This window comes from Antechinus flavipes, chromosome 4, assembly GCF_016432865.1.
Source record: "Antechinus flavipes isolate AdamAnt ecotype Samford, QLD, Australia chromosome 4, AdamAnt_v2, whole genome shotgun sequence".
Lineage (NCBI taxonomy): Eukaryota > Metazoa > Chordata > Mammalia > Dasyuromorphia > Dasyuridae > Antechinus > Antechinus flavipes.
In genome coordinates, this window is record NC_067401.1 from 100,996,730 (window position 1) to 101,020,642 (window position 23,913).

Sequence of the window (23,913 nt, forward strand, 5' to 3'; positions counted from 1 at the left end):
TTTTTCTTTTCCTATAGGCTATGGTTGCTTGTTATCCAGGCAATGGAACAGGTTATGTGCGACATGTTGATAATCCAAATGGAGATGGAAGATGTGTCACATGTATATATTATCTTAATAAAGATTGGGATGCCAAGGTATGCAATCTGATTTTGTGTAAATACATTTTTTCTCAGAACCATAAATAGTCTAGATCTTAATAAAAATTCTGAGAGAGAGAGAGAGAGAGTGTGTGTGTAACATATATAACTTTAAAAAGCTTATTTTGAGCTTAGAAATTGGCACATTCCCTACAATGGCTTTCTTTATTACCAGGAGATAATAAAAAAACTCAATGTCTAGCATTCATCCAAAACTAAATAACTTTCCTCAAAAGTTACCTTTATTATATTTATAACTTCCTTTAATTTTTTAAAAATAAATTACAAGAACCATTTTTACAAACTCTTGAGAAGCTTTCAAAAAAAATGGATATATAAATAGATACCTTTTTTTTTTTTTAAAGAGTTTATTAAAGAATTAGTTGCTATATTTACTTCTGTTTGACAGACTAGAACTTTTTTGGAAGAGGTGGAGACAGGTGCCTTTTCATAACTTAGCATGTTTTATAATTTGACAGTGTATGTTAGATTTCATAAAAACAGTATGTTTACCATCTTTTTTAATGATTTAAAAAACCCTATTGTTTAAATATCGATTTTGTTTTTCACTTAAATTTAATTGATGTTTAAACAGATCTTTTTGTGACCTTGCTAGAAGTTGGAGGAAGTGATTCTTTCTTAATCAGAGGAGGCAAATAGCTCACTAGATTTAAAAAAAAAAAAAAAAAAATCATTCCATAAGATTTAGTATGCTGATTTTAAAATGTTCTTATTTTAATTTTATTTTATTTAATATTTTCCAGGAATATGTAAAACCTTTTTTAAAAAGTTAAGTTCTCTTCTTTCTTCCCACCTCTCCTGCTTCCTTAAGAAGGCAAGCAATTTTATATTGATTATACATGTGAAGTCAGGCAAAACATGTTTTCCTATTAGCTATGTTACAAAAGAAAACAAACAAAAAAAAATCAGTTTTTTTTTTTTTAAAGGATATCTTAGTCTGCATTTAGATTTTATCTATTCCTTTTTTGAAAATATATAGCATTTTTCATCATGGGTCCTTTAGAAATGTCTTGGATCATTTTCTTGATTAGAATAGTTAAATCTTTCAGCATTGATCATCCCTACAGTATTGCTTACTCTGTATAAATTCTCCTGATTCTGCTCACTTAACTTTGCATGAGTTCATATAAGACTTCCCAGATTTTTCTGAAATCATATTGCTGTCATTTCTTATAGCATTCCTTGTAATATTCCATCACAATCAAATAACACAGCTATTCAGTTCTTTCCCACTTAATAGACAATCTCTCAGTTTCCAATTCTTTTGTCACCATAAAATAGCTGCCATAAATATTTTTGTACAAAAATGTCCTTTTCCTTTTTCTTTGATCTTTTTGGGATAGTTGTATTGCTAGGTCAAAGGGTATGTTCAGTTTTATAATCCTTTGGACAAAGTTCAGAATTATTCTTAACAATTGCATTAGTTCATAATTCCAGCAACCAGTGTGTCAGGATTTCAATTTTCTTATATCCCTTCTAGCATGTATCATTTTTCTTTTCTGTCATGTTAGTTAATACAATAAATTTGAAATGGTATCTCACAGTAGTTTTAATTTACATTTTTATAATCAGTGATTTAACATTTTTTCATGTTGATTATTGATAGCTTTGATTACTTCTTTTGACAACTTTCTGATCATATCCTTTGACTATCAATTGATTGATGGCTCTTATTTTTATAAATTTGACTCATTTCCCTTAGATATTTGAGAAATGAGACCTTTACCTTTCTTTACCTTTACTTGCTGTAAACATTTTTTCCCCAAGTTTCCTGTTTTCCTTCTTATTTTGATTGGATTAGTTTCATTTGTACAAAAGCTCTTTAAAGCCATTTAATCAAAATTATCTATTTTACTTCCTGCAGTCCTCTCTTATCTCTTGTTTAATTGTAAACTCTTTTTTTATCCATAGATCTGGCAGTACATTTTTCCCATGATACCCTAGTTGACTTATGACATTACCCTTTATTTCTAAATCATTTACCCATTTTGACCATATTTTAACATATGATGTGAGATGTTGGTCTGTGCCTTGTTTCTGCCAAACTGCTTTTCAGTTTTCTAAGCAGTTTTTGTCTACCTTTTTTTTCTTTTAAAGAAAACTTATCTGCCATTATAAGAAGGATGGAAATAGTCTTTTATTAAGTATCTGTTATGTGCTAAGCACAATGTTAAGTATTCTCCAACAGTTGTTAGGTAGGTGTTATTATCCTTTTTACAGTTGAGAAAACTGAGAAAGGCATAGATTAAGTGACATGTCCAGGATCACAACTAATTAGTATCTGATGTTGCATTTGAATTCAGATCTACCTGACTCTAGATCCAGCAATTTATCTACATGAATACTGTGCCAAATATGTGTGTGTATACATATATATGCATCTCTTTCTCTTTTTTGATATACAGTATAAACCATCTTTTTTTTGATATGCAGAAAATTAATACTATTCTTACAGGTATTTTAAACAACTATGGTGTGATATAATCATAGTAGTGTAGAAATCTTGCTATAGAAACATAGTTGAAAAAGTTTTTTTCTAAATGGTGGCCCATAAATAGTTAAAAAAAGATTAGGTGATTTCATTGCTGAATGAATTTTGATGTTTTGTGTCACCTTTTAGTATGCCTTTAATAATGATTTTTCAGAATGATCTTCTGGGTTTAGAAAATAAGTTCATTCCCTTGAATCTAAAGTATAAAACAAAATTGCCAGGAATTTATCTAAAATATGGAGATTCTGACTTACTGGCTTGCTTGATTTGATCTAAATTATCAAATTGTATTATGTCATAATTAATAGATGAGAACTTAGGACTGTTCTTATTTGACTATTAAGAGGAGATTTTAGGGCATGGGAATAGTATAGCCTGATATGTACCTATAAGAGTTGTGTGGAGAAGGGGAGAGATTGGAGTATTTATCACTCTAATGTACTCCCAATAAACCTGGCATATTTCCAGAGGAAGGAAAAACAATTAGGAGACTATTTTAAAATAATCTAGCTGAGAAATAATGAGGACTTTCACTAGGATAGTGGGCATATGGGTGGAAAGAGGGGATGTATGAGAGAGATCTTGCTGAAAAACAAACTACACTTTGGCATCTGGGAAGTGAAGAAGATTATAAACTTGGGTGACTGGGAAAATATTAGCAGTATATTCTGGGTGCCATTAATCAAAATCAGGAAGTTTGGAAGAAGGATAGAATTCTGAAGGAAGTTGAATTTTGTATTGAGTACATTGATATTGAAGTATTGAGACATTCAGATATGTCAGTCAGAGATGTGATCAGTCAGAGTGGAATTTAGAGGAGAGAAATTACAGTTTGATGTATAAAAAATTTAGAAATGATACTCAAGACCTTGGAAATGGATGTGGTCATCATGAGAAAGAAAGTAGAGAAAGGAGAAGAAAAGCCAGGACTGAACCTTGAGGAACACTCATGGTTAGGGGGACAGGTGCTTGATCAAGATCCATCAAAAGAGCCTGAGAAGAAGCAGTAATAGGAGAATCAAGAGTTTGCCATATTAGGCAAGCTGAAGGAGGAGAGAAGTAGGGAAGAAGTAGAAAGCTGGGTAAATGGGGAAGAAGTGACTGCTAACAGCTTTAGACAAATATGAGGTGATCTAGAGGAATGAAACCTGAGTGTGGGTTATTGGTTTTAAAAGTTAAAAGAGATTATTGGTAAATGTACTGTGAGGTCTGAAATCAGACTCCTAAGTTCATAAGTGGCCTCAAATACTTAATATCTGTGTGATTGCTGGGCAAGTCACTTTCAGCCTTTTACCTTGGTTCTTCATCTGTATACAAGATGGAAAAGAGAATAGCAAAACCACTCCAGTATCTTTGCTAAGAGAATCAACAAATGGGGCAAGACTGAAGAGACTGAATAGCAGCAGCATAGAGAGAATAGTTTCTAAGAAAAGGGGGGTTTGAAAATGGTTATTACTAGAAATTGAAAAATGAGGAGGTGGGAAGAACAATGAAACCAGTATAACAATTAAGGATTTGAGAAAGAGAAAGGAGTTGAAATAATAGCTTTAAGGAGTGGCAAAGGTAAGTGTTTTTGTCTGTTTTTAAGGCTCAGAGAGACCTGGGTATATTTGTAACCAGTGGAGAAGGACCCTATACATAGGAAAAGATTAAAAAGGATAGAAAAAAAAAAAATGCTCACAGCAGACAAGCTCATGTAAAGGATGGGAGGTAATGGTTTCAAGGAGGAGAAAGGCCATTTCTTTAGACTGTATCAAGGATGACTATTGATGAACAAAGAGATCTTTTGAGAGTTCAGACTTAAGGAGATGGAGATCATATGGTAAAAAATTGGTTGACATGCTTGTGTGATTTTTTTTTCCCACTAGTATTAGGCTGCAAGAGAGCAAACTATAGAAGACAGATAATGGGAGTGACCTAAGATTCAAAAACTCAAGAGAAGTTGGGTTAGTGCCCAACACAACAGAATAATAAGATCTTAAAATAGAGGAGACCTCTGAGGCTATTTAGTCTTACCTAATTATACAGTTGGGGAAATTGAGGTCCAAAGTTGTTGTCACACAACTAATAAGCTTAAGAGGTAGGATTCCACACTTGGTTCTTTGATTTACCATATGTGTGCATGTTTTCTCACCCTGTAGACTGAACTCCTTGAGGGAAGGAACTATTTTTGCCCTTTTTTGTAACCCCAGTACTTCCTAAGCACCTTAGTACCTACTTGAGTTAGCGCTTAATAAATGCTTATTGATTTGATTGACTCCCCAGCCATGCCTTTTCTACTTGGTAGGGACTCAGTGAGTGTCATGAAATGAACTAATTTGTCATAGGATCAAGATTATGATAGTAGCAAAGTGAATGCAGAGCAGGAAGTGATAGAGAATAGGAGAAAATGGAGGGACTGTAGGATTTAAGTGGGGTGAGCAAGAGGGGAAGATGGAAGAGAATGTAATGATTTGAGACCTTTCAGAATTCAGCATTGTGGAGGTGGCACACAAACAGGTGATCTGCAAATAGTAATGACTCAAATGCTTACTGAATTGAAAGTAAGTTTTAGTGGAATGCATAAAAGAAGTTTTCCAGAAGAAGATACCTAAAGCTCAACGGATGAAATACATCCTTGAATGAGTCCTATTTAAAATAAAACTCTTCTTGCTTCTTTAGATCAGTATCAGTCAGTCTTGTAATCAGCTTGGGCCACCTTTGTGCCATGTAGAGGACATACAACCTGTAAGTTTTTTTTTTTTTTTAAACAATCACTAGTGATAATGACTTTTTAAATTATGTTGAATAATTTTTTTTCTAGGTAAGTGGAGGTATTCTCCGAATTTTTCCAGAAGGCAAAGCCCAGTTTGCTGACATTGAACCTAAATTTGATAGACTGCTCTTTTTCTGGTCTGATCGACGCAACCCTCATGAAGTGCAACCAGCATTTGCTACAAGGTAGTATTCCTTTTAAGAAATACAAGCTTCCTTTGAGAGAAAATAAAGGAGCACTTTGAGGACCTGAAGCTGTTAAACGTCACCTATAAATTGCTCAAGTAATTTTTCCTTAGCATGCTGTGTAGTTGTGGGCTTTCATAAATAATCAGTTTTATGTATATTTTATTCTTTTTACACAAATTTTACAGTGGTATTTGTCTTCAGAATCCTGTTTGCTACACATATGTCTCTGTACATCTACTCATTAGTTCATATGATTAGGTAAAGAAGAAATGGGGGTTGCAAGCTTTTCTGTCCTTGAGTTTGTGGCGGGTTCCCAAGTTTCCTCATACTTCGCTCTTCAGCTAGTAGATCTTTTCCACTTAAGTAGAAGAGTGGAATAAGGAAGAAGAAGCAGAGTTAAAAGAGGAAAATAAAGAAGGAATGGTAGAAAATTGAAAGTAAAAGATGAGGCTTAAAATAAAAGAGAAAAGCAAAGATAAGGATGGAGAGACTAATGACGGGTATAAGTGAAGATGGGATCATGAAAATTGTGGGAACGATTTTTAAAATAAGATTCAAAGTTCTGGGTATCTGTTACATTCTGTTCCTCTTTTCCAGCAAACTTTTCTCTTCTACTTTTTCTATGATAGCCTTTTTTTATTAAGCTCATACGTGCAGTGTGCTTTGTGACCATGCGAGATGTCAGCCATATAAATACAAAAATTAAATAGTCCCAACCTTCAAGACACTTAGAAATAACATGTACACATTTAAGGATATATAATAAATACAGAAAATATACATTATATGCAGAAAATGTAATTTCAGGAGGGAGGAGCAGCTGGTGATGGATAAATAAGAGCTGTTATAGGAAGTGGTATTAAGTGGCACATGCATGTCAAGCTTGGAGAATGGACTGTGTACAGTCATGTCAACTAGCTTTCATTAAACTCCTGCACAAAGAATTAATTTGTTAACAAATGGTATCATTGTGGGAAAATTATTTCAATAGGAATAACTATACTAAGAAGATATTGGTTTAGCCAACTTAGAATTAAAGGTAGCCTTAGAAGGTTATCAATCTTCTAACATTCCAGCCTTTAATTTTTTGGCTTCTTCATGCAGCTTAGAAGATACAGTAACATATCAAGTTACTAGCTGCGGTAGAAATAATTTACAAAAGTGACACTAGTACAGCATCAGGCTTCATCCTCAGACCTTAGTACTTGCCACTGATAAGGACTTAGGAGATTTAGTGAGACCTTTCTTCTACCCATATATATCGTCTTTGTTCTGTACTAAACACTTGATCTCTTTAACACTAAACTTTGCAACAAGTGGAGGGCTAAACACTATGTGATATGAGGTCAGAGAAAGACTTGGGAAAACATTATAGTTTTGAGAAATATCAGTCTGTTGCAGCCTCTTTGGAAAGATAATGTATTTACACTTTTCAAGGTAACTAAAAATAGAAGGCAATAGATGATCATTAAATGAGTCATAAGGATCAATTTTGTAATAACATGGAGCTAAAAGAGGCCATCTAGTCTCATTCTTAAGAGATGTCACTTCTAGCTGGGTTGGTCAGAAAAGCTTCCATGAAAGAGATTGGATTCGAGTTAGCAGCTTTGGAGAGAGAAGAGGTCAGTGGCTTTGGTGGAAGAGACCTTCTTGGTTTATGCAGTCTAATCTCCATATTTCACAGAGGAGGTCATTGAGGGCTAGAGGTTAAATAGCAGAAAAGTATTCAAGGTCACACAGGTTATTAAGTAGCAGAGCCACATTTTGCACACAAATCAAAGTTATCTCTCTACTGTGCTAGGAGACCATTTTGATGTTTGGCTGGTCCAGAATTTTATAAGGAAATAGAGCAGCAAAAGGAGATTAACAGTTGTGAGTAGAGGGTTCAAGGGTGCTGTGATATGGTGAAAAGAGCCCTGACTCTGCTCTTTTTTGACCTGCGGATCAAAATCCTTTTCTGACAGTTGCCAAAAACTTGTAAAATTACTTTATAGTAATTTGTAGCTTCTCCATATTACCAGAATCAGTTGTAGAAGAGAAAAATCAGCATTAGGAGTCACAGTGCTACAGTGGAAGGAAGGTCACAAAAACTTTTAAGGATTCAGAATCCTAGGTCCTGGTCCAAGCCATTCTATTAGCTCACTGTGCATTGTTGGACAAGTAATCTAGCCTCTCAGAATTCTGCCTTAATTAAATAAAATCAGATGATTCTTAATTCTCTTCCATCTTAGTAATTTTTATTGTATCCTAGATTAGACTCTTCCAAAGTTGGAGGTCTACAAAGTCAATTTACCTTTTCAGTATTATTTCACGCTCTTCACTCTGCACTTGTAAGACAAGATTGCTTGTCTCTTTCATATACCCCATGCTTTTCTATCTCTGCCAGCTTCCTCATAGAGATCATTTAATCGTATCAATGTCAATTCTCTTAACACCAACCTTCCTCATCTTCCTTAACTCTGATTTTGCTTTTAATCAATTGATCAATTAACTAACCAATTAATATTTTCCAGATAACCTAAGTTTATTAAAATTATACATCCAATATGTGAGACCTGAGGGGTTTTCTGTAAAGATGTAGCATTAATAACATGGATTTAATGACATTTATGTTCGTTGTTCTGAGGGCTTTTTTGCTTATAAGTTCTCAGCTATGTACATGAATGAATCAAATTGCTGTACAAGTGAGTGTTTATTGTACTCAAAATTTATTCTTAGATAAAATACTAAAATATAGTTAGATAAAATATTTAAAACAGTTAAAGTAGAATTTTACATTGCTGAGGTGTATCTCCACTGCCTGTCCCCAGCCTTAACATTTTGTGTATCACTGCATAGTTTCATTCATTTTCCATTATCTCATTTGACGGCACATTTTTTTCCTTTCTTTTAAATTTTCTTCTAGGTACGCAATTACAGTGTGGTATTTTGATGCAGATGAGAGGGCACGAGCTAAAGTAAAATATCTAACAGGTAATAATCACTTTGGGTGTGTATTAAAAACTAAAACTTTTCTTCTTAGTGATTTCCAAAAATAGACCCAGGCCAAAGAAAAATATTACTTATTTTCCTGAAGTTTTACATTCTCTTATTTAAAAGGGGAATTCTCATGTCAATAGCAAAGAGGTCTTTGGCTAATCGGAACAGTTCTTGCTTTCAGCATTTCAATTTAACCGTTAGAGTTTGTATTTATTAGATGTACATAAAAATCAATTTATGACTGAAAATAATTAGGCTTTTGTTATGAAGATATATTCTTTTGGTTCACTTCAGAGTTTTGGGTTGTTTCTTTTATAGCAGTAGTAATAACATCTATAACTTCTTTGCCTTTTTCTGTATGGTTTAGTGGATCACTTCATTCTAATTTCAAAGAATACTCAGAAAAGCTTGTTCTCTTTTAGTTATGAGAAACTACATCTATTATTAACTTCATGGTGATTTTCATACTGATAAATATTTAGCAATTCTGATCTTCCTGCCATTTTTGTGTTTTACTCAAGTCGTTTGCAGAAGTTAATTTTATTAGGATGAAGGACTTTTTGCTAGCATGCATTCATTCAAAAAAAAGGTAGCATTTAGAGCCAGTAAATAGACCAATAGGGACATAAATTTAGTTCATCTCCTCTAATTATATGAAGAAGCTAAGTCTACCGAGTAGGTTACAAAAGTATGATTTGAACCTAGGGCACCTGATTCTAAATCCAGGGCTTTTGATATTTTGATATTATTGCTATCTTAAAGGTTCATTAATTAATGAAGCCTAGAAGCCCCTAGACTTGATTGTGCTGGAGGTAATATTCTGAAGAACAAATAATGTTTTTTCAGTTAATGATTGCAAAGTTAGATTTTGCCATCATGTGACTGAGGAATAAAATGTAAAGAAGTAACTCTTGAGCCAGGTGTAAAATGTGGTTGCTTTTTTTTTTTTTTCTTTTTTTTTACTGAGATACTTTCTTTTTCTCTCTGCAGGTGAAAAAGGTGTGAGGGTTGAACTTAATAAACCTTCTGATTCAATTGGGAAAGATGTTTTATAGAGTCTTTGATCCAGCAACACACCTACATCAATGCTGTTTATTAACTTGTGAACTTGAATAAATGGGATAAAGGAAAATAGACAACAAATCAGCATTTTAATATGGAAACCAAAACAACATTTTTGTGTTGCATCAAAAAGAAGATTTTGACTGCTGTGGCATTGTACTGTGTGACTGACTCCAAACCTGTGACTGCTTATTTGAAGAATATAAGCAATTAAAAATGACATATACATCTGGACATAAAATAAGTGCCCTACATAGAATTTTTTCATTATTATATTTTGCCAGACCTGTCATCCATCTGAATCCAATTCATCTCTCTCTTTTTTATATAGTCAAATTTGAATTTGGGGTAATTTTTATATGACCAGGTACAGTTTATCAAAATGAATTGAGTACAAATTACAGTATTATTCTCCAAAAATAGCATCAATCTATTTTTGTAAACCTCTTCATATTGTTATCCTTTGCCCTTGAAAGACCTAATTTAATGATAGTTGCCAGTAATTGAAGATCACTTTAATTTACTTTACATTTAAAGTCAGAAAAGGAGCACTTTAATTACCAGCTAAAAATCAGATTCTTTTGTAGTCATATCTTAAACTAATTTGAACTCTTAAAGATTGCTACTGTATTTTTTTACTTTGTCCTTAATTAAATTTAACAGGAAAAAAAATCACTCTTCTACTATCAGTTATTTTATTTTAGCTCATGTTTTACAAGTTAAATCCAGAGTGGGAAGGGCTTTATCTTTTTAAGTTAAAATTTTAAAACAACAACAATAATAAAATGACTGGCACTGAGCTTGAGGCTATATCCAGGTTATATATCCAGGTTATCCTTGGCTTTGGGGACATAGCATCAAGTTCCTAAGATTTAAAAAAAAAAAAAAAAAAAGGGCTTTCTTAGACTTTCAGATATACCCTGAAATTTCTTCTATGTCTTCAATTCCTAAAAACTTTTAGATTTATCCAAATTTTCTTCCTATTAAGTGTCCCATCTGATCTGCAGATCAGTAGCACCTTGGTTCTGTTATACAGTATCAAGAACAAATGATGTGGACAGTAAGACTGAAATGCATCATAACAGGCTTAATGTTGCATGAATCTTCAGATTCTTGTTCTGTTGAAGAATTCCTAAAACAGAACATTGGCCTTTTGATCAGTAACAAAAAAGATGTACATTTAGTAAGAAAGTCGAAATGCTTTGGTTTTGTTTTGGTGTTCTTTTTTTACTTTTCAGAAAGAGAGGGAATGTTACTAAATCACACAAGACCTCCCCAAACTTCTATTATTTAAAGAATGAATTGGGATAGGTATCTTGGACTTAAATGTTTTCCTATGCTCATTAGCAAAATCCACAGGGCCGTATCCACTCTCAAATTATGGGTACACACCTGCCCATTTAAGTTTTCTATCTCTGTCCTTGATTTCCTTTGCCAAAACAATGTGAGTGTACAGAAATATTTCTGTATATATTTCAACTTATGACAATTTTAGCATCTGTATAGTTTGTATTCAATTAGAAACCTTTTCTATGGAAAGCTCAGTAATTTTTATTAAAAGATTGCTATTGTTCATGTAAAACATGAAAAAAATTTAATTGTTTAGTGAAACTGACAGTGGGAAGTTGGGGTGGTGGTAAACATTCAGTATTGTAATCTTACTTGGGGGAACTGCAGAAAGAATTCTAGCTTGTACTCAGAATTATTGTTGTTTTTAACCAAATGTATTCCATTTTGTCCTCTTCCCTCCCTCCCTTTCCATAAATTTGACCCAACACCTTCTCTGTAAGTGCCTCTGCCAGCCTGATCCAGGAGTGCAAGTTGTTTTTGCCATCTGGTCTGGTGTGCAGTGCAGTGCATTGCATTAAGCCACAATTATAAAGCACTACTTTTTTTTTTTAGGTTTATCAGAAGTCATATTATATTGATGGGAGGTATGTTTGAATTTTATTTTTTAGATATGTGTACAGAAAAGGCCTTTAATTTGTGAGCCCCTTTGTAATTCAAATGTATACTTATGCAGATATGCAAAGTACCAAAATCTGATCTCTTGTGTAGTGCTTGCCAGACAGATTTAACACAGATGTGTATTTTTTTTAAAGTATGCGCCATCATTTTTATAAATCATTAGGAAAACATCAACAATTCAGGGCAACCATATTTTCACTATCTTAAAATTTCATGGTAGTGGGACAGTTAACTTGTCACTAAGTAGGACTTTAAAAAATATTTTCATGACCTGTTTGTGTTTAATCCTGGTTAAAGATAAAACTTCAAAATACTATTTTTATTCATGATATTAACCAGCTGTGAAACACAGACCTTTATAATAGGCAAAGAATTTCAGGACTCATTTACAAATTGCCTATAGAGTCATGTAATTTGAAAAGCAGTGTTTCATTATGAACGAGCTCGCAAATTGCTTGTAAAGCTAATCTAATTAAACGGATGTATAAAGGTTCTTGGAAAACTATATGGTGGTTTATTTTCAAAAGTCATTTTGTTATTTTTAAAAGACTGTATCATCCTAATGACTTTCTTGCCAGTACACTTATTTCATGATATAGTTTATAGGTGTTTATATTGCTGTATTGCCTTTTTGGACTTAGTCCAATTACTTGTATTATTATTTGTAAATTTAGTCTCTAGTGTTTTTTGTTTTGTTTTTCATTTTTGAAGGTTGGATAACAGGAAATACTTTAAAGAGTAGTATATTAGTAGAAACCCACCCCATGGGGTAATATTTCTAAAGCTTTATGTTTGAAGGAAAAGGAGTCTACAGGCATAATGTTTGGATACTTAAATGTTTGTTTTTCTTTGAAAGCAAAATTATCTTTGGCTTTTTCACAAGATTTTTATAATTATTAGATAATATTTTTTTAAAACATTTGTTTCTTGGTGCTCCATAGTACACTTTAAAATATAAAACTACTTCAGATTTACTTACCTATTACCAAGTAAGAGTTAGGTTGCATGGACAAGCCATATTTTCAGATTTTTTTTTTTTTTTGATTTTGTGGTATGAATTTGTATTGTGGATTTCTGAAGGACTAACGAGTCCTTGACAAATTTTAATAATAAGACTTCCTCTTGATAGAAAGGATACTTTGAAAAACTTCTCATTTATTGCTCTCATTAGATAATTACTAATCTGGGAACTTAGTTATTGGAGACCCTCCTCCCCACAGCTTCCTTTAGTAATACAAATTGACAAGTCCCCCAATTATGAATAAGTTTATAAGTTAAGGGAAACAAATAGAATCCATATTACAAAAGACCTTAGAAAATGTATATAACCCTGAGCAACTTTTCCACTTATTTAGGTACTGCCCTTCATAAGACTCTAGTCAGGGGTTTCTGGCAGTTGTTAATCTTCCTTGGGTTTCTTGCTCTTCTCTGATATTTTATGCAGTGTTTCTTTTCTATAGCCCATACTTCCTGAAATTCTTCTTCCCTCGCAACAAATGTCACAGGTCCTTGACCCACTGTAGATCCTTGTCCTACCTTGTACTGTTCAGCCTCCAGCCCAGAGTGCTTGTAGTTTTTCTGCTCCTGGAAGGTAGCTTCTCTTCTCTTTCCCAGAAGAATAGTACATCTTCCACAATTCTTGGCGCCTGTGTCACAGTTCAAAAACCGCACATCTCTATTTCTGAAGCCTTTTAATTGTATTGGTTCTGCTCTGACTTTATCCAATAGAGAGCTTCCAATGGTCCAGGAGAGCCAAGCTTCGCTTGTAACTCTCTTCCCAGTTTTATGGTAGTTCACAATGACATGTCACACTGCTTGGTATTTACTTTCCTGCATTCTTATTTCACAAGTCACCCATCCAAGGGGCTAGAGGCTTGGAAGAGCATCCTAATCTGTTTCTCAGTTGTCTCTTAAGTCTCATCATGACCACCGTTGGGATCAGCTGAATTAGGTTATTCAGATTAATGGCACCATGCCTAAGTGATGGGGCATGTTAATTCTCCAAGAGCCTCCACAGCTGTGAATCATGATACTTGAAGGAACTGCAAAGCAGCCTTCACAGATATTCCTTGTGGATTGGGAATGAAATAAATTGGAGGCAAGAGGGAAGAGGAGAGAGGTCAGAGAACAGCTACTGCCTCTCAGTCTCCTTGTATCGTCGTCATCATCCTCTCACATGAAGAAAACCATTCTACAGGTCTGAATTAGACCTCCAGGAGCCACTAGCAGGTGGCTCCTATATCACAACAGGGGGGGCTGCTTCACAAAATATTTAGAGGGGAAAAGAGACACACTTGTTCCTCTAATACCAGTTGCACTGGAGAGAGAAAAACTTGGTGTTCCAGCTACATGGATGGTCCTAGTGAGCCTTCATTCTCAGTTGATTTTTTAAAACACTTTTATAGATTTTCCTATTTAAAATAACAAACCAAAATCGGTGATAACTTTTGAGGCTTTTAATAGGTCATTAAAAATGGGCAAGACTTTTTTTTTTAATCCATTTCCTTACCAGTAAATACATAACCAATAACATTTTTTTCAGTATATTGAAATGAAATTTATTAGACTTAAAATGCAGTATAAGGAGTAAGGGAAAGGGGAAAAACATTATCAGACTACTCTTGAATTTCTTGGACAGCATTGCTGGCAGTCTTAAATAAGGAAGATTGGTTTCATTACAATGTGTTTTCTGAACATATTAACATTTATTTCAATAGATTAGGGATTAGCCTATACCTAAATTGAAACCAATAATGACCACAAGTAGTGGTTAAGAGCTTTATATCCTGTTAATTTAAATGTAACAACTTTCCATTACTCATCACACAAACAATGATATAAACAGATATTAAAAACTAGAGCTTCAAGCAATTTGTATAAGTAACTCTAGTTTATAATAGTTTTCTGTGTACAAGAAAACAAATGTGAAGTCCTTGCAGCTTGATGTACTGTTATTGACATTTCAGAATTTAGTAGTCTTTCTCCCAAAGGTGGCTGGCTCTCCCTTTTCACCTTAAGAGTCTCATATCAGCAACAGATTAAGGCATAGAAAAAAATTCTGTGCTTACTCTTGGAAGATAAAGTCCTAAGGCCAGTCATATCTTTGGCTTCTGTTACAAAATACCCATATCATTTGGGGCCTCATTTATCTGTTCTATAAATTTAGTGGACTAGAGGTCCCATTTTCTCTAAACTATATATCACTGTCAAAAAAAAAAATGTAAAAAAGATCAAGGGGAGTTTTTCTGGGTTGTATTTCTCAACTGTAGTATTATAAAAAGCATCTTTTTTTCACACTTCTCAGAACTGAGCAGTTTTCCCATAGGGAGTTTAATCTTGGAGAGTTGTACATAATCTAATCATTACAGAAATCATAGTCTGTCACAGGAACTTTTGCTGCTGTAACAGGAGACTGAAATAGATGTTTAAGAATTCCTGATCAAATTACATAACCTTTAGTTTCCTCAACTGTAAAATGGACTTTCATGGACATCTTAAACTAATCATGTCCAATATTGAACACATTTTATTTTTTCCCCAAACTGTCTTCTCTTCTAAACTTCTGTTACTAAACAGGGTACCATCATTCCCCCAGGCACCGAGGCTTATACACTTGCTACCCCACTACAGTCTGTTGCCAAATTCCATCAATATATTGCTTGATAGATACCTCCATTCTTTAGACGCTGCTCTTAGCCTGTTACAAATTTTCCTCCCGCTCAAATCCCCCTTCCCCCTTTCCCTGCTATCCACTGAGCTATTAAAATGATCTTTCTAAAGTGCAGGTCTAACCGTCCCTCTTCTATAAATTCCAGTGGCTCCTTATTTACTACAGGTTCAAATGCAAAATCCTCTGGCTTTGAAAGCCCTTTATCTGTCCTCTTCCAACCTCCATTCTTATTACACATTATACCCCTTCACTTAAGATCTTTTCCCCTTTTTTCCCCTTCAAATAAGATATTTTATTTTGTCACTCTGCCTTTTCATTGACATCTTGCCTGGCATTCCTTTTCTCCTTGCCTCTCCCTCCCGCATTCCTGTTAGCCTTAGCTACATTATCATCATCTGCAAGCAGCCTTTCCTGCTTTCTTTTATTGGTAGTGCCATCACTAAGATTACCATTGATTTTTTCCTACATAGAACTTGCTGTACATAGTTATTTGCATGTTGCTTGATTAGGAACTGTTTTTTGGCCTCTCTTTTTATCTCCAGTAATTAATACATATGTGTTAATGTAGTAGGTATTTAATAAGTGTTTGTTAACTTGTTAAGATAGAGTGGAAACAGTCCTTATGGCTGTGACCCAGATAACTTTGTATTTGGTATTCCTGAAGAGGCAGAGCGATGGGAACATGATGTTCATAGCTGCTCTTATCAGTAATAGGATTTTTATTATAGCAAACCTAGAGGTGGAGTCAGGTTGGTAGTTTTTCACTACATAGAAATGATCTTAAGGGAAATCACTTAGATGATTCATAAGTCTCTAATATGTGTATTCTTTATGCAGTTAAGCCTTTTTTGAGATTTTTAGACCTTCATAAACATCACAGGGTTGTTAAGTAATAATTCCCTTGGATCAGTGCTTTTGAAATTCAGTTTAACACTTTGGAGTCTAAACGAAAAGTCTAATAAAGATATGGACAGAAACTTTCACAGTTTCTGGCCTTATTGTAGAATTTCCATGTGATCAGCTGGTCATTTATCTTCCCTATTAAGGTATTTTAGTTTGAAAAATGGGAGATGATTTATTTTAAGATAGTTGTGGAGCTCGTGTGATCCACTGAGTCATTGTCTGGAAGCAACTTTTCAAATGCAAATTCTTACTGTACATCAGCTATGTAAGTACAAAAATTTTACTGAAATTAAAAAAAAAAAAAACCCTCCACAAAACCAGCCAACCTTCCCAACCCCAAGTAACTGTCTCTGTGGTCAGGTATGCGTGTATGTATATACATTCAGTAGATAACAAGTGCCTGGTGTGGTTTCATCTAAACTCCAAGGAGGGAAAACTCCCTCTACTAATGAAAATAGGCTGCTCTTCTGGAATGGAACACTTAAGAGTTGCTTGAAGCACTTAAAGATTAAATGATATCCTAAGTTTTTTTGTAGTTCAGTCATATGTGTGACCACATTTAGGATTTTCTTGGCAAAGATACTACTATACTGTTTTATCATTTCCTTCTGTAGCTCATTTGATAGAGGAGGAAACTGAGGCAAATAGGATTAAGGGACATGTTCAGAGTCACACAGCTGGTAAATGATTAAGACCAGATTTGAACTCAGGAAGATGAGTCTTCCTGACACCAGGCCTGGCTTACTGTAGGCACTAGGCCACTTAGCTGCCTCTATTTGTCCAAGGTTAGACAGTCTGAATCAGCAGGATATGAAACCAGGTCTCCCTAACTTTAAGGTAGGCTTCTAAACCTGTTATGGTATGGTAGGAAAACTAAGTGAAATTCAGTGTAATGGATTACATCAAAATTTTACAAGTACTAAATCGTGTTTCTCATGTTATTGCTTCTTAAAGGCACATCATCATTACATACAGGATCATAGATTTAAGAGATCAAAGGAAGCATAGAGGTTTTAATGCAATTCAGTTTTCTTATTTTGCAAATGAGAAAACAGACCCAGGAAAGTTGTGATTTTTTTTCAGGATCAGTCACATAGTAAACAGAATTTTTAGGACTCTGAAAATGTTTTTGCCACTACCTCACACTAATTCAGAAAGGCTGTTATAATTCACAAAATATAGAGGGCTCAATATAACATGCCTAACATTAATGGCAATACTGGGCAGAATGAGTGCAAGCTCTTTAATGGGGAAGGAAGAGTATATCAAGGGGCATGGCTGGACACTTAAGGCAGCAGTATGGCCTTCTTAGAGAAAAGGGCTATAGAAGATGGAATTCTTATACTTCAGACCATTTTGTAGAGGCAGTGGCAGTTAAGTAACACTGAACAAAACCATCTGTATATCTATATCAACATTTGATAACATCTCTTAGGTAGAATTATATTTCAGAGTTGGAAAGCACTTTAAGCCATCAGCTCCTATTTCCTTTTTTTTTTTTTTAACTTTTTATTGACAGAACCCATGCCAGGGTAATTTTTTACAACATTATCCCTTGCACTCACTTCTGTTCCGATTTTTCCCCTCCCTCCCTCCATCCCCTCGCCCAGATGGCAAGCAGTCCTTTACATGTTAAATAGGTTACAGTATATCCTAGATACAATATATGTGTGCAGAACCGAACAGTTCTCTTGTTGCACAGGGAGGATTGGATTCAGAAGGTATAAATAACCTGGGAAGAAAAACAAAAATGCAAGCAGTTTATATTCATTTCCCCGTGTTCTTTCTTTGGGTGTAGCTGCTTCTGTCCATCCTTGATCAATTGGAACTTAATTAGCTCTCTTTATCGAAGAGATCCACTTCCATCAGAATACATCCTCAAACAGTATCGTTGTTGAGGTATATAATGATCTCCTGGTTCTGCTCATTTCACTTAGCATCAGTTCATGTAAGTCTCGCCAGTCCTCTCTGTATTCATTCTGTTGGTCATTTCTCAAAGAACAATAATATTTCATAACATTCATATACCACAATTTACTCAACCATTCTCCAATTGATGGGCATCTATTCATTTTCCAGCTTCTAGCCACAACAAACAGGGCTGCCACAAACATTTTGGCACATACAGGTCCCTTTCCCTTCTTTAGTATCTCTTTGGGGTATAAGCCCAATAGAAACACTGCTGGATCAAAGGGTATGCACAGTTTGATAACTTTTTGAGCATAGTTCCAAATCACTCTCCAGAATGGCTGGATGTGTTCACAATTCCACCAACAATGTATCAGTGTCCCTGTTTTCCCACATCCCCTCCAACATTCCGCATTGTCTTTCCCTGTCATTCTAGCCAATCTGACAGGTGTGTAGTGGTACGTCAGCTCCTATTTCCTTATTTTACAGGTGAGGAAACGAGTACAGGGAGGTTAAATGACTTTCCCATGGTTAAATAGATAATGAGCTATCTGAGGTAGGAGATGAGTTAAAGCCCCTGACTCCAATGTCACTGCTCTATCCAGCTATATCAAGCTATTTGCAAATACTGCTTATCTCTTTGTGGTAGATGAAACACATTTCCAATGCAGAACAGTAGTTATTTCCAAAGATATTTAGAGAATCCAGTATTTTGGAATTATTTTGAAGGCCTGAGATGGATGGGAACTTTTTTTCTTGTTTCAAAATTCATATGGTACCTTGCACTCTGTGCAAATGGTGTAGAAATGGAGAAGGAAGATTCCTATCCTTTTAGTTTGACCTAAAAAAGATTAGGAAGCAAATAGAGGGGAAAAAGTTTGAAATAAAGTACTATAAATATGAAAATAGGAAAGTCCAGTTCTTGTCTAATATGGAAAATTTCCTACTGGGCTTTATCATTGCTTTGCATCGTTACAAGATAGAGTGCCTTTATTTTAACAAAGGTGAAAAGATCAAGATCTGGTCAGAAGCTTCTTTCCCTTGTCTGTTTCGACAAGCACATGACTATCAGCTTGCTTTTCCCCTTCTTAAGATTTGAGACTGACCTGTGCTTTCTTTTCTAAGGGTCATAACCAATCATTCTTTTTCTGATTCTTGGCATTTAGTGACATTTTGCGTTTCCTCTTAAGAGAAAAATAACTTCCTAAGAGCACCACCTAGTGTTAAACTGAAGTTTTACACATTTCAGTAGGCCTAATTCAAGGATGCTTATAGAAATGTTCCCTCCAATACCTCCAGGACACCAACAGCTATATTAAAATATAGGGTTAGACTGGGCAAAAGAAAAATTGGTGGCTCTTAAGTTAATGGTAATGGCACATCTAATTGAAATCCCATGAGTGTGAGTACCATTAATATTTCCAATCCTTTTATTTTTCAAATATTTATGGATTATACCTCCCCCCCATCAAAAAAATAAAGTATTAATGTTTGAATGGACAGCAGCTAAAGCTTTAATCAAGAATTACATATTATTTACGTAGGCTGTTCACCAGTTTTTTCATGTGTACTTTGAAGTATTTCTCAGTTTTCCAATTTATATGCTATTTTTTTTTTTTTTTTTGTAAATTTACTAGGGAAGGTTTTCAGACCTGCTGGCAAATCTTATTTCTTAAGATCAAGATTTGGCTTACTAATTGGAGACTCCTTTCTTTAAAGAATAGTCAATTTCTTAAACATTTTTAGGAAGAAAGAACTTTACTAAGGTTTTTTCATACTTAGTTTTGATAATAATTGACATTTATATAGTGACTAGTATGTGTTGGGCATTGTGTTAAGTGCTTTCTAAATATTATTTAATCCTTGGAAAGTAGTCACTCTTATCAGCCATATTTTGCAGATTAAGAAATAGGTGGAGGTTGTGGCTTCCCTAAAGTCACATAGCTAATAAAACTGGGCTTGAATTCGGGTCTTCTTAGCTCCAGGTCCAGTATAGCTCCTGTTTTGTCCCTCTAAAATGCAGCACTTTAGGGGTGAAGGTAAAGAGAAACGGTAAAAAGTCCCTCTACCTAGACCACATCTACATAACATACAGACAGTAATATATTAATATCAATTCAAAGCATCCTGAACAAACTCTTGAGTTTTACTGATGAGTATCACTATCTATGATTCAGAACAATAAATATTTAACTGTGCAAAATACTGCTAAGCTGGGAATATCAAGGGGAAAAAAATACCTACCACCACCACAATCTCTAGGAATTTTTTATTCCATCACAAGAAATACAATTTTACGTAAATATAGTTTAAGATAGAGTGGGGACAAAGGAAAGATCCAAAGTGATCTGGGAAAATTTGAAGGGAGAGAAAACTTCCCACTGGAGACATGGAAAAAGATTTCATGGAAGAAATATATAGCACTCAAACTGATCTTTAAGAAGCAGTATGGCTTAACTAGAAAGGAGGGAGTACATTCCAGGCCGAAGGACAGCTTGTGAATGTCTGTTGGTAACTGGAAGAACACCTTGTAAGTATGCAAGAAGGAACTCAAACAATAGTGTAGGGACTAGCCAGGATACAATTCACGACAAGTTCAGGACTTACGATTTCACTGATAGAGGGAACTGAAGGCTCATACATGAATCTTTCATTCCCAGAAGCACTAAGCTTCTGATGGGGATAAAAGTAGGGGGATGGAGAAAGGGCAATGGGTAAATTACTTCTATTTATACCAAGTCTAAATAGATACATAGACATTATATGTATCTTTTGTATTGTATTATATGTATCTATAATGTCTATGTAAATAGACATTACTTGTTGCCTTTTTTCTTTGGCTTCATTCAATTTAATATTAAACTAAAGAGATCTCTAGACTAGTGTCAGTGTACAATACAAAAGCAGGCACTAGTCAGCATATGTGAGAATTAAACCATAGCTTTAGAGGCCTCCCTACATTTCTCAATCAAGTGTAATAAATAAACAAGATACCAGCCTTTTAATTTTTGCCTGAACTAGTCATTTTAATAGTCTCAAGAAATTCTAACATGGAAATCTCACCTGATACAGATAAGCAATATTTCTATTACTTTAAATCTTAGCTGCCTAAATGACTTAACTTGCCCCTGGCCATGCAGTTAAGAGGCAAGGCTATAATTAATCCCTTTCCTCTCAATTTTCAGGGAAGGAATCCTTGGCTTCCTCTAAAACTCATTCTGCAAGGAGCCTTTTCTGATCCCCTTGAAGCTAATGCCTTCTCTTTAGGATTCTCTCCAATTTCTCCTACATAGGCCTTATTTATCCATAGCTATTTGTATATTGTCTCATACTGAGAGCAGGGACCGTGTTGTCTTTCATTGTATCCCCCATGCTTCGCACAGTGCTTAGTACACTTAAAAAAGGAGACACTTAAAAATGCCTATTGGTTGACTGAAAAATAAAAGGATCCTTGCTCTTGAGGAGATTACATTCTAGCCAGGGAAGACAACATGTGCATATTTGTCATGTATCTATGTAATAGATACAAGGTGATTTTTGTTGGAAAAGGTAGATGTAACAAGTAGGTGGATATGAAAAGACTTCATGTAGATTGCATTTGAGGTGAATTTTGAAGATGAATATTTGAAGAGATAGGTGAGTAGGGAGTAAATTCCAAGTCTGGTGGGGAAAGAAAAGGAAACCAGTGGGATATAGGAGTTTTGTAAATGAATAGTAGGAAAGCTAGTTTAGCTGAATGATCATATAAGGGGGAGGGGAAGTCCACAGGCAATAATGTGTAATAAAACAGAAAAGATAGATTAGAACTAGGTTTTAAAGTTCTTTAATTCCCAAACAGAACATTTATTTGAAATATAGAACACAATATTTGATTCTGAAAGTCGTAAGGAGTCACTAGAATTATTAAATTGGGAAAGGAGCTGATATATTCAGACTTGTGTTAAATGAAAGTCACCCCAGGCAACTGAGTGAAGGATAGATTGGAAAGGGGGAAAAGGAGGTTTTGAGACTGGAAGTGTGGTGGTGCCTTTGACACAGAATATTTCAGAAGATGAGAGGGGGAAGTTATCTGTGGATTCAATCAGCTCTTCTGATTCCAAAGCTGTCCCACCATCATCTATCTCATAACATAAAATAACTTGAGCAAAATACTCTAATGGGGAAAGGCTGAAAAACCTTTCAAAGATGTTTTTAGGTGTCAACCTTATGAAATATACTTATTTTTACATCTCCATGATATGCCAATAGATGTCATCTTCCCTCTCTCTTCCAGCTCTGAGAACAGGAATAAAATTCATACTATCATTCCCAGTAAGGGAATTGAAGTAGTAGGGAAATCACCATTTATCTCTGACTTCCCAGTCCAAAACCCCTTTTCTTTCTGGGTCTTCCTTTATTGGAATGTAAACTCCTTGAGGGTAGGGACTTTTGTGTGCATGTAATTGGTACTCACTGTTTAGCTTTTATTAAGCACTTATCACTGGTCAAGCACTGCTAAACATTGGGGACCCGAATTCAGGCTAGTTCATCTACCAAGATTAATAAAGTATAAAAAAAAAGCATTGTTCTTGTTCTCCTGTTTTTTCCTCCAATATAAGTAATTAACTTGTTATATAGGATCCATTTTCTTATTCCTAAAATATGGAAATTAGCAGCAAAGGGATTAAAAAAATTACTGTACATATGTTTAATTGATTTATTGATCTTAGTACATTTTAAATAACCTGAATATAAGTGGCACCCCTAAATGACATTTCTTTGAAAATATTTTGGTATAACTAGAAAAAATTATATAAAATTAGTACATGAAATATTTACTATGGATGGCTTAATTCAAAAAATATTTTAAACTATTTTTCATTTCCACTCTTCACTGTCATTAATATTTGAAACATGTTTTTTTTAAATTACTGAGAAAAAAGTCAATCATAATTTTATCTAACAATTACTTGAAACTTCTAAATTCGTTTCACAATAAATAGCTCACCAGGCAACCAGCACCACTGGTTAGGATAGCTTTTGTTAATGAAAGCTAGCAAATACACCTAATTTCTTTATGGTTCCTGAGATCTCTTCAACACACACATAAAAAGCATCTACTGTGCACAAAAATTGAAACTTGCTGCCTTCTGGCACTGAAGGGATACACTATGTATAGAGTAGCAAACAACATTGGAGAATCAGGAAGGCAGAGGCTGGGTTACCTGACACTTAAGGGAAAGAAAACCTTGGACTGGTATTACAGGTTGACTGGAACACAGAGTACTAGAAGCGGCATAATGGGAGAGATGGCGAAAAGATAGGCTATGGAAAGATTTCCATGAACCTTGAATGCTAAGTGTTTGTATTATATATCCTAAAGAAAAGAGGGTAACTCCTAAAGGTACTAAAGGATAGGTGACATGGTCAGACCTGCACTTAATGGAGTGGAAGAGAAGAGGGCAGCCTCTGGGGTCAGGAAGACTCCTGTTCCTGAGTTCTAATCTGGCCTTGGACACTCAATAGTTGTGTGACCTGGGCAAGCCACTAAGCTCTACCTGCCTCCGTTTCCTCATCTGTAAAATGAGCTGGAGGAGGAAATAGCTCTGTCAAGAAAAAAGGGGGGTAGGAGAGAGAGGGACAAAAAAATGCGTGAAAACCAACAGAACGAGGGGAAGAGATGAGAAGCAAGGAGACCAAGAAAGATGTTTTCCCAAAAGCCCAGAGCGGGGATGATGAAGTTTAGACCAGGGAAGGGCTCGGGGAGATGAGAATATATGTCTACAGGACCTCCAAGTGGAGCCATCTAACAGCAAGTTAGGAACGTAGGGCTGGAACGCCAGAGATTT

The 23,913-nt window shown here is 34.9% G+C and overlaps 1 protein-coding gene across 2 annotated transcripts in view; it reads left to right on the forward strand.

Annotated features, from left to right (window-relative positions):
- Nucleotides 1–12,109, forward strand: part of EGLN1 (egl-9 family hypoxia inducible factor 1) — a 62,230-nt gene extending 50,121 nt beyond the window's left edge. Inside the window, exons 2-5 of one of the 2 annotated variants that reach the window (XM_051993608.1) lie at nucleotides 18–137; nucleotides 5,456–5,592; nucleotides 8,501–8,568; nucleotides 9,565–12,109. In XM_051993608.1, coding sequence (XP_051849568.1) covers nucleotides 18–137; nucleotides 5,456–5,592; nucleotides 8,501–8,568; nucleotides 9,565–9,629 — 390 coding nt within the window. In that variant the 3' untranslated portion in view covers nucleotides 9,630–12,109. The remainder of the gene's footprint in view (nucleotides 1–17; nucleotides 138–5,455; nucleotides 5,593–8,500; nucleotides 8,569–9,564) is intronic. The other variant, XM_051993609.1, reaches the window with a different exon arrangement.
- The last annotated feature ends 11,804 nt before the right edge of the window (nucleotides 12,110–23,913 follow it).